The sequence below is a fragment of the Populus nigra genome, chromosome 2 (assembly GCF_951802175.1).
Source record: "Populus nigra chromosome 2, ddPopNigr1.1, whole genome shotgun sequence".
Lineage (NCBI taxonomy): Eukaryota > Viridiplantae > Streptophyta > Magnoliopsida > Malpighiales > Salicaceae > Populus > Populus nigra.
Genome location: NC_084853.1, coordinates 41630036 through 41640929, shown reverse-complemented (window position 1 = coordinate 41640929; position 10894 = coordinate 41630036). Strand labels below are relative to the sequence as shown.

Below are 10894 nucleotides of genomic sequence, written 5' to 3'. Positions count from 1 at the left end.
CATAGATATGTCAAGGATTTTCATATAAGTTATTTGGGTAAAAGGTTTCAAACTTTATTGAACCATTGATCAAAGTAAAATTACTCATTGAATAAATTATTCGGTATTCGAGATTTATTAACAAATTTGAGGAGCTTTGAAGACTTGCCAAACTCTCCTATAACGAGTGGCTTTCTAAGCACCGATCTGGAGTCTTGGATCCATCTATCCACAAATGAGTCTTGCTCTTCTTCACTTGAATTTGGCAACCTGCCATTGCATTAATCTGGCAAGACTTGCAGATAAGTTATGATCTAAACAAAGGTACAATGAGTTAAGGATGATAAAAAAATAAATATATTACCATTGATCTGGGTAGAGATGAATGGTGGCAAAATCTATTTGCGGGATTTCGTTGTTGGAGATCAAATCAGTGCCAAAAAGGAGGTTGCCAGGATTTGATTGCTTCTTTGAGTCGCCATAATATCCTTCTAGCCCTATTTCTAGAAGATGGTGATTATCAATGGATTTAATGTGTGCTGCCATTTCATGGACCAGTCCTGCAATAATTTCAACAAGAGTCTGCTTTGTTAATATTCTCCCATTAAATTTTGAATTTTTTTCTTTAAATTATTTTTTAAAAAATATTTTTAGGTATACTAATATTAAAAATAAATTTTAAAAAATAATAAAATAAATTATTTTAATAAATTTCAAATGAAAAAAAAATTTGAAAATTTTAATTATATAAGATTTGAACATGAAAAAAAAATATTAATATCATTTAATATTGATACTAAACCTTACCTCGTGAATTTTAAAATTTATCAACTTGAATTGTTTAATAATGTAAGTTTATACTGTTTGATTTTATATAAATGATTTGATTTGGAGCATGATTTTCTTTTTCTTTTTTCTCTAAATTTTAGCAATTCATATTTATATTTTATATTAATTATGTAGGTAATTGACAAGTATATTGTATATATTCTTATGAAATGTCTGCATAAATTTTTATAAAACCTCTGAATTAAAATAAATAAATGTACTAATTCAACTTAAATCTAATTGCAATTTCAATTAGAATTTGAATACCTTTTATTCTGAAATGAAAAAAAATAAAATCAAATTCCCCGCTGATTGCAAGACTCTAACGTACTGAAACGGTGGCGTTGAAAATGAAAGTGAGAAAGAACGAAACGCTGCGTTTAGATTGGGTTTCCGCTGAACATCAATGTTACTAAAACGTTAACATTGACATTGAAATTCCAGAATCGGCATAAAGGGCAGGAAAATAGAGGCGCGGATGATGCAGAAGAAGAGAAATTTCAGGAAGAGGACTTTCGAAGAAGATGAGCATAGCAAAGCATCAGACGACGACGAACAAGAAAGAAGGTAAAAAATAAAATAAAAATAGATTAAATACAGTTTTGAGAAATAATTAGGGTTTTCAGTTACATCGATTTAATTAATTAATTAATGGATGTCAGATTGGCATTAGAAGAGGTGAAATTCCTGCAGAAACAGAGGGAGAGGAAGTCAGGAATCCCTGCATTAGCAACAACTTCGCAAACTGCAACTACAGTAGCTGCCAAATTAACCGAAAAGGCCGATGGAGATGGCGAAAAAGAAGAGCTTGTTCTTCAAGACACTTTTGCTCAAGAAACTGCTGTCATGGTCGAAGATCCCAACATGTACCTTACCTACTGTCTTCTTTTTCTTTACAAATTTATTTTTGAGGTTTCTTCATCCTGGGCGGTTGTGTTTGTCTTAATTAAAACCCACAGGTTGCAGTATGTTGAGCAAGAATTGGCCAAGAAAAGAGGGAAGAATATTGATGCAACTGATCAAGTTGAGACGGAGTTGAAGCGTGCTGAAGATGAATTATACAAAATTCCGGAGCATCTTAAAGTGGGTAACTTGGTTTTAGTACTAAATATTTCTCCATTTACTATTTATGTTGATCATGCTTTTTTATGTCTCAACTTTCAAGAATGTTCTTGTAACGTGGAACTTGTTGTGAGTATTAATCTTTTTTTTTTCTTTTTTTGAAAATATGTATATGTACTTGCGTGTGTGTGTGTTTCTTATGCTGTTCTGAGATGCTGGTTATCTTTACCAGGGACAATCTGATATTACTTTCACTCTTCTAACTGTTTCCTTGAACTTCTCACTGCATGCTGTCAGGTGAAAAAGCGAAACTCAGAAGAAAGCTCTACTCAGTGGACTACTGGGATTGCGGAGGTTCAGCTACCCATTGAGTATGCCTGCCTTTTTAATTTGTTAAGAAATTGTGATCTGTGTTTTGGCGTATCTCTTTTGGCATCATTATATTTGGAGCACTACCATGCTCAATTTGCTTCATGAAAGTGGAGTGTTTGCCTTCAAGGGCAATCCTTATCTGATTTGTTTTGCATCAATTCTGTTACTGCATGATGTAATGGGCATTATAGAAAGAGTTTCTGAGGTATGGCTTGACTGTTTATTCTCAATAAACTTAATAACTGTTTCCTTGGTTGCAGATACAAACTGAGAAATATTGAGGAAACAGAGGCAGCCAAAAAGCTTCTACAGGAGAAAAGGCTAATGGGTAGACCAAAATCAGAATTTAGCATCCCTTCCAGTTACAGTGCTGATTATTTCCAACGCGGCAGGGATTATGCTGAGAAACTTCGACGAGGTTGCTGGCTGTTTCTTATAATATTGCACCCTTTCATCATATGAGTGGATTGGTTCTTTACTTTATACCAAAATCAAAATCCAGGTTTTGCAAGTCTTGAATGTGTGGGCTGTTTATATCCCTATATTTCTTACAACCTTCGCTAAAAATATGCTTGCTCCATCTTTTGATGCTCGAGTGATTTTCCTTTCTTCTTTTGTTTTTTGACCATGAAAATGAACTTGCAGATCATCCTGAGCTGTACAAGGACAGGAGTATGCAGGATGATGCTGTTGCTGGATCCAAACCAGCTGATAACAGCACTGATGCAGCTGGACGGAGGCAAGCTGCAACGGATGAGTTCATGCTAGAGCGCTTCCGAAAACGAGAACGTCATCGGGTCATGCGTAGATAGCATGCACTTCAAACATGCGACATTCTGAGAAAAGTAATTTGGCAAGGATGGCTCATTTTTTGTTGTAACCTTTGCTGCTTCAAAATGTTTTCTTAGCAACATAAGATGGCATGGTAACTGCAACCACTCATGATTCAACTTGCCTGTATGGTCATGCAGCAAGACAGGGATTGGGTAATTAGATTGGAAATGTCACCAATCCCTCGTTTTGCAAATAACTTGCAGGTTAGTGGTTGGAACCTTACACTTATGGTGAATGTGCATTTCCTTAGCCACCAACTACTTTCCGTTTATTATGAACTGCTTTCTGTTTGAGAAATCAGGATTCTCAAGGCCTTTTTGTTTTTATCCTTTTGCCAGCTCGTGCAAATCATGGTTGTCAATTGACAAATTGAGGCCGACGGTACTTTACATCTATAAGGTATGGGTAGAAGGTTGTGGCAGAATGGGGCTTAGCTGTAGTTTTAATTTAATGTTCTAGCGTGTTCGGTTTAAGCAACCTATATCGTATGAAGGCTTTGGTTTTTCTTTTCATCTGTGAAACTATTTCAGCTGTTTTAAAAATAAGAAAGTGTAGAACCGTGTTTGTTCACATCTGCATTGCAGCGCAGATTATATGATAATGTAGATTAGCTCTAGTGAAATAAAGCCATGCTCGATCCATTTGCCATGGCTATTATAGGTCCAGATTAAATCATCACATAAACTATACCTTCTCGCAAAAGACCTGATGATGATAATGAATTTACATTTTATCTGAGTTATGGCTTTATTTATATTTAAAGTTTTCATTTTGCATGTAACATGTTAAATTTTATCATTGACATTTTTTAGTGTACGCGAAATTTTCAAAATGATTTTGAACTTATTTTCTTAGAATTTATCTTCGAATGAATAAAGCCTTCAATAATGCTAATAATTCAAAAAAAAATTTCAATTTCACCCCTATCATTTTTTAATCTATAAATAATCGTTTAATTTTTTTTATTTCACTCAACTATCATTTTTAAATATATAAATAATCTATTAAATTATAATTATTTTTTAATTTCACCCTAATAATTTTTTTAATCTTTCAAATTCAGTTTTTAATTGTAATTTATGTTGTTTGGTGTGAATTTTTTTAAAAAAAAAAAATTCAAATTTCATTCTCCCTGGTTTTTTTCTTGCAAATTTTTTTCTTATTTTTCTTATTTTTATTTATTTTTGGCTTTTGCATGTTATTTTTACTTATATTTTTTCACTGATTTTATTCTTTAATTGGTTGAGATTAAGTTTCTTGATTTAACTCAAGTTCAAGATTTCATAAGTTGTGAATTTTAAAGGTTAAACTTCTTGATTTAACTAAGTTCAAGATTTAATCGAGTTTGCTTGGTTTTTTTTTATAAAAAAAATAATGTTTTATTTATTTTATTTATTTTATTTTTTATGGTTTATCTATCATTGTTTTCAATTTCACTTTCTAACATCTTTTTTTAATCTATGAATAATTTATGGAATTACAAATATTTTTTAATTACACCTTTATTATTTTATTTTCTTTCAAGATTGATTTTTATTATTTTAATAGCTATTTATTTTGTTTATGTTTATTTTTAAATTGTTTATTTTTTTACAAATTTCATTCTCTTGGAATTTTTTCTTTGCTCTTTTTTTTTTACAAGGTTTTTTTTTAATAATATTTTTAACGATTTCATTACAAGAAATAAGTTTTTTTATTGAATTTAAGTTCATGATTCATCGAGATACAAGTTTTAAAAGATTAAAGATTTAAGTTGAGTTTTTTAGGGATTTTTTTTTAATATATATATTAAGTTAATATTGGGTTGTTTGATAATATGGGTAGGTTTAAATATGAATATTTTTGTTAGTTTATTTATGGAAATTGAATTTTTTTACCCTAATATTGTTTTTAAAAAAATTATTTGCTGTTAGTATAAATTTTGCTCGGCTCGTGACGAATCACGGGCACACATCCAGTTACATACTAATCAGTTGAATATATTTTAGGATTATAAAACAGTCATAAATGGGGGATGGTGATCGAGAGAATTCAAGCGTATGTCGGTTCAAGTTTTCTGAAATTTGGACGAGATCCAAAGTTATTACGTTGTACTTACGTACAGTTGGGATGCCACTAATTTTCTTCCAATCAGACAATAAATTATAATCGCAAGCATTGTTGTCAAAATCGCTATTCCTCTCAACACAATTCTCATTTTCGAAATAGCTATTAACAAGAAGTAATTGACAAGGAAAAACCGCTACTCTTCTCCTCACATGTTTCTGCTAACTGGAAGCTTCTGTTTTTTACTCTTTTTTTATTTTTATATTTTAATATTAAGTTTATTAAAAATTAAATTTTTTATTTATTTTGATTTTTTTATACAGGTTATTATGTTATTATTGTCTTGAAAAAACATTCTAGCATTAAAGATAATGCTAAGTTTACAATAGTTTATTTTTTATTATATTATTAAGTAAATAAATTATTTATCATATTATTAAATAAAAAATAATTTTGAAAAAATATAATTAATATGAATTGAGTTTCAAGATTAATTTTAATTTATTCTGTATATTGTTATCATAATATTAAAAAAACATACTAGCATGGGGTTGGCTTAATTTTTTAAGTATTTATTTTTTTATCATATTATTAAATAAAAAATAATTTAAAAAAACATAATTATTAAAAATTAGATTTTATAATTTATTTCGATTTACTTTATAAGATTATCATAGTCTTAGAAAAAAGTTGATACTCGGTTTTATAAACATTTATTTTTTAATTATATAATTAAATTAAAAAAAAATTATTAAACTCAATGAAATTCATGATCCAAGTTACGAGTTGACAAATTAACCTAAGTTAACTCAGATTAATTTAATGTGTCATAATTTTAATATTTTTTTTTAAAAAAATATCATTTTAAAAATATTTTTAAAATCACACTATATTTTTATTAATTATTTAAATTCTTTTTATCCTGTCAAATTAACTGAGTTATGTCAAAAAAAATAAAAAATTATACAATTTAATTTAAGTTAAGCAAGAGTATAAAGGAGATTTCGGATTCAACCACATTAGGTTTAATGACACATCGAAGAATTATTGGCGTTATGTTTTTACGTACAAGAAATTTTTAATCCCGCCGGGTAGGGCAGGGAATTGTCAATTGATCCACTATGCATGTAATTCTTTTCCTATATGCTATCCTGGTTAGGCAGACTTTTGTATACTAGAGTTTTCTGATTTGTAGCTGCAAGAAACCAAATAAACAGAGAAGCTATACTGTAGAGAGAACATCCTCGGTGCCGCAGCAGTCATTTCATATCGGTGGACTGACTGAGGTACACATTCTTCCAATTCAGAAGGCATATATGTACTGAAATAGAGAAAAGTTAAGAGCATCTTCGGCGTGTAAATTTCTTGGATCAGTGTTGAATAAGCCAGTACATTGGTTAATCCATTTACATTATACGAGGAACCATACAAGAACCTCTCTTCGTATCCCCTAAGCTCCTTTTACATAGATCTAAGAGAAAAGTCTTAAGAATTTCTGCAGCAGCAAAAATTCTAGAAGATAGTCTATACTGTATCTTCTAGTTTAATAACATCCAGCACTGAAAAGAAAGGTACCTTGTTTTGGCGCCAAAGGAACATTCATTCATTTATTCTTGCTGCACAATCTAGCCAAACCTGTACATTTGAACTTGGGTATCAGCTCCTCCACAAAGCACTTGCAACAAAATAAACAGCCGCGGATCAGTCAGCAACAAAACAAATACTCAATATTTTAAGGCCACAGAAAGCCACCCAGCTAAAAAGAGTAGCTGCACCTACGCTCATTAACTTATTCAAGAACTAGGCAACCATTCCACATGCAGGTGTAAGAGGTCCACCACAATACCATTGAAACTCTAACTCTAAGCTCAGCCCAGAAAACATTGTGACTACAAATAAATTTTACTCTTGCTCTAACTTTTAACTTTTTTCACCTCAAAAAATTCATGAGCACACTGACTTTTAGCTCCGCTCTAATGGACCATACAAACTTTTGTCATATGCTGCAAATATGCTTCCTATTTCAAGGCATTTCGAGGCAATAGAAATCCCCACACCCACCCACCCACCCAAATGCCCACCAAATGCTTAAGGCAAGGTTCTGAACTGGGCTCAAACACAAGGCAAGCCCATGCAAGCTGAGCCTAGCAGCCAGATGTGTAGCCCTATTGCAGCTCCAATTCCGTGGCAAAGTACTTCTGAGTTATTTTTTTCCTCTAGGGAAAGAACTTGTGTTTATAATGAAAACATTGCCAAAAATCCACTTGAGCTGGTGAACAAAATTACATGGGCTCTTCTTTAGAATTACCTTCAAGAGTCAATGTGAGGGTTTTGGAGCACGTATCTAGCATTGTGCAGAATACCACTTGCCTCCTCATTTGAGGCATCAAGCAACCTCAATTCTTTGATCTCCTCCTGCCATTTCTCCATTTGCTCCTTGTGTATCCTGTGGCCACACCATAAAATATAGAAAACATTGAATAACCACAGCTGCAACGATGCAACGATAAAATTGCATTTAATAAGATTTAGAACTCACGAAATCAAACGTTCTTCAAATTCATTACTCAGCTCCTTAAACATTGCCTTTCCTGATTCCAGTAACTCAGATACCTACATGAATTAATAACAAAAGTATAAAATGTTAGTAAGAAACAAAAGTGCCTAGACATAAATATCAACGAATGGGACATTGCTGGTGTATATAAATTATCTCCTCCCCTTGGTACATTTGGTTTTTTTCATCTGACGACCAAAAAAGGGAGGTATTTTACATGCAGGAATTCATCAATGGCTCTTCGTACAAAATATTCTAAGAAATGGGACGAAAATAAAGCAGAATTGAAAGCTAACTACCATTTGGGTGAAGTGTTCAATCTTTTCGAAAATGTGAGCAATGTTCAGTTCCATCTCTTCAGATCCCACAATGTTTGTCTCAGCTTCTTCCTTCTCTACAATCACTAGAGCTGCTCCATCTATGACCTCTTGTCCATTCTCATCTATCTGAAAAATATTACAATCAAAAGCTGCCACAAAAAAAAATACAACTTTGCATTACAAGTAAAGGCTTTGGAAAGTGAAGGACAAACAGCCATACACCATGCTTCATGCGCTTCCTTGACTCGCCTTCCATATCCGTTGTTGCTGGTCAAAAATCATAAGGTTCCCTCAGTTCTAGATATATAGTTAAATTGGAAGAAACACATAAGCATGCAAAAAATTTAAAAAGAAAAAATAGGTCAGAAAGGATGTCGAAGAAAATGTCCACAGTATCTGTTCAACAAATACACAGTATCATGAGATATTTGTTACTTAAAATAATACCTTCAAGTAATTTTCTCTATAGCCAACTGCAGGAGTGGCATATTTCAATAACAGTTTGGAAAGTATAAATAAATGTGGAAATCACACGGCATCAATCATATGGAGCTGATAAAATCAACAACTAAACACTATTCAAACACGAATATTCCAGGCAGAAAGAAGATAGCATACGCATTTTACAAAATCTTGCACTTATAAACTCATTACAGACAATCAGGACCGCGTTATAACAGAACTTATAACAGCTATCATTGCAAAGAAGAGCATTACAAACATCAAATTGTAAACGAAAGAAGAGATATAAAAATTTCCATGGAAATGATTGCTTGCTTGTATGTAAATCCAACAAGTCCTTAATTCACCAAACAATACCTTATTGTAATCCAAGCTAAACGCAGCTATAATCACAATAATTTGTATAATTATCCTACAAAGTACGATTCTGTCTATTCCGATCACTAGATAAGTAAAAGATGAGACGATTAAAATGCGAGTCAATTCCTTGTGGCAGAAAAAGGAAAACAAAACCCTAAATTATACAGAAATTGGAAGTAATATCAGCAATTGATGATAACTAATAATTCTTTTTATATATAATATTTCTACTCGAGAGAGGAAAAAGAAATGGATGTACGATAAAACATCGCTAATACAAGACCGGATCATCTACGACCAAACACAAAGTGCTGTTCTTAAATTTAATATACAGAGCGTGGTTTACCTTCAGTAGAATCGCAGCTCAAACAGAAACTGAAGGCTGCAAATTGTTCTCCAACTCTGAAATTTGCCACCGGCGGAGAAGGGGAGGCACAGAGAAAGAGAGAGATGTTTTTATGGTTAGAGAAGTGAAGGATTCGAAATAGCTTTCCAATTCTTTTAAAACAATTTGGTACGTTTCGGGATGCGCGGGAAATATATTCGCTACTATCCTCGGGTTAAAACTATGCCGTTTTAATGCTTTCCAATTTCTTTTGTTTTTCTTTGAATAGTAGTGCATTAATGCTAATAATTTTTTTTCTTCAGTCAATTGGATAATTTTTGGAAAGGTGTATTTGCATTTTGTATTCAAGTAATGTTCTTCAATTTTACGTGGGTGATGTCAGCCTGTCGCTGGCAACGAAGTGATTGTTAATAATCATTTTTAAAAAAAACATGATATATTATTGAAAGTAATAAAATTGACACTTTTATCTTTGATACTAATAAATTATAGTTACTATCCGATAGTGAAAAATAATATATATATTTTTAATTCTGAATTTGTTTACTAATTTAATTCATATATGATGAAGTTGTGAAAAATCTCAAAATGAATTGAGCTTTTTACAACAATAATCTTAAACTAATAAAATGATTAGACTTGATCACCGGCCCATAAACTTTCCCACAACACAAGTCTCTTATAAAAATAGAAGATATTCTAATTTTTAAATTAATAAATATATGAGAATAATATACCGTAAGAAAAAATAGAATAAAATTATAAGGAGTGTGTATATGTTATGTGTTCCTGTTTAAGAACTTGTATTGTTGTGTGTTTTACTTTAATATATTGTTGTTTTAATATATATTTTTTAAAAATATTATCTTAAATTTTTTTTAAGTCAAGTTATATTTTTTACTAATTATCTAAGTTATTTTTTAACCCATAAATTAATTGGATCACATTTTCCATTCGTATTAATTTTATGAATAATTTTGAATTTTCAAGGCAGTAAAATCCTAAACTAAAACTCAATTTTTTTTAATTTTTTTTATGAAAATTTTTATCTTTTTAATAAGTAGTGAATAACTTGATGATTTATGAATAATTTTTTATTAAAGAGTTCTCGAATTGGATTTTGATATTTTTTAGGATGTTTCGTTGGTGAGTGTGTTTGCTCTCTTTTTTATTATTTTAGAATTCAAAATTCAGGAAAAATCACGAGAAAAGATTATCATAAATATATTAATTTGAATATAGATAACTTACTAAGGATTTTTACCTTTATGCAAAGACCAATCATTGAGTCTCAGGCCGCCATCAAGCATCAAATGTGCGGAAGTTACGTCAATAATATTATGATTACCACACGAACTATTAAAACAAAACATTATTTTAATATAACAAATAAATCAAAATGGAACACTGTAGTTCTATATTCAATGGCACTATGAATTAGAGCAATAAAAAAACATGAATTTGCCTCTTTCAATACAAAAGGATGTTGGGGGTGTTCGGGCTTTATGCCTTTTTATGCGCAATAAAAGTACTTGATTGCTTTTAGAATAAATAAATAAATAATGAATTGTTGTACGAGGGCTCTTTTGGATTTTTCAATTATAAATGCACAAGAAAATTACAGGGATGCCCTTGCAAACAAAAAACCTTCAACTTTCATCCGGGGTTACTTTTGTCATTTTACTTTTTTTTTTTCTATAATTAAGTGGATTAAAGGGAATATTGATA

General features: G+C 31.1%; 2 protein-coding genes and 1 long non-coding RNA gene across 3 annotated transcripts; 1 reads left to right on the top strand and 2 right to left on the bottom strand.

Annotated features, from left to right (window-relative positions):
- Positions 1–29: 29 nt before the first annotated feature.
- Positions 30–523, bottom strand: LOC133682095 (uncharacterized). Its single transcript, XR_009836607.1, has 2 exons — positions 344–523; positions 30–265 (listed from the first exon to the last, which is right to left on the bottom strand). It is a non-coding gene; the product is annotated as an uncharacterized LOC133682095 (long non-coding RNA).
- Positions 524–1214: 691 nt separating this feature from the next.
- LOC133681661 (protein COP1 SUPPRESSOR 2) lies at positions 1215–3645 on the top strand. Its single transcript, XM_062104759.1, has 7 exons — positions 1215–1374; positions 1470–1673; positions 1767–1890; positions 2167–2240; positions 2502–2659; positions 2887–3278; positions 3414–3645. Exons 1-6 carry the CDS (start codon positions 1286–1288, stop codon positions 3051–3053), a joined length of 816 nt encoding a protein of 271 aa, XP_061960743.1. The 5' UTR covers positions 1215–1285; the 3' UTR covers positions 3054–3278; positions 3414–3645.
- A 2809-nt stretch (positions 3646–6454) lies between these two features.
- On the bottom strand, positions 6455–9296 carry LOC133681478 (uncharacterized). The gene is given in 7 exon segments (XM_062104527.1): positions 6455–6756; positions 7430–7503; positions 7505–7567; positions 7661–7734; positions 7978–8124; positions 8219–8265; positions 9167–9296. Coding segments are annotated over 6 exon segments (426 nt in total). The 5' UTR covers positions 8255–8265; positions 9167–9296; the 3' UTR covers positions 6455–6724.
- Between the last annotated feature and the right edge of the window lie 1598 nt (positions 9297–10894).

Coding starts and splice junctions, on each gene's coding strand:
- LOC133681661 (XM_062104759.1), top strand. CDS start 1,286: ATGATGCAGAAGAAGAGAAATTTCAGGAAGAGGACTTTCGAAGAAGAT. Junction 1,375..1,469: donor GACGACGAACAAGAAAGAAG/GTAAAAAATAAA, acceptor AATGGATGTCAG/ATTGGCATTAGAAGAGGTGA. Junction 1,891..2,166: donor AAATTCCGGAGCATCTTAAA/GTGGGTAACTTG, acceptor GCATGCTGTCAG/GTGAAAAAGCGAAACTCAGA.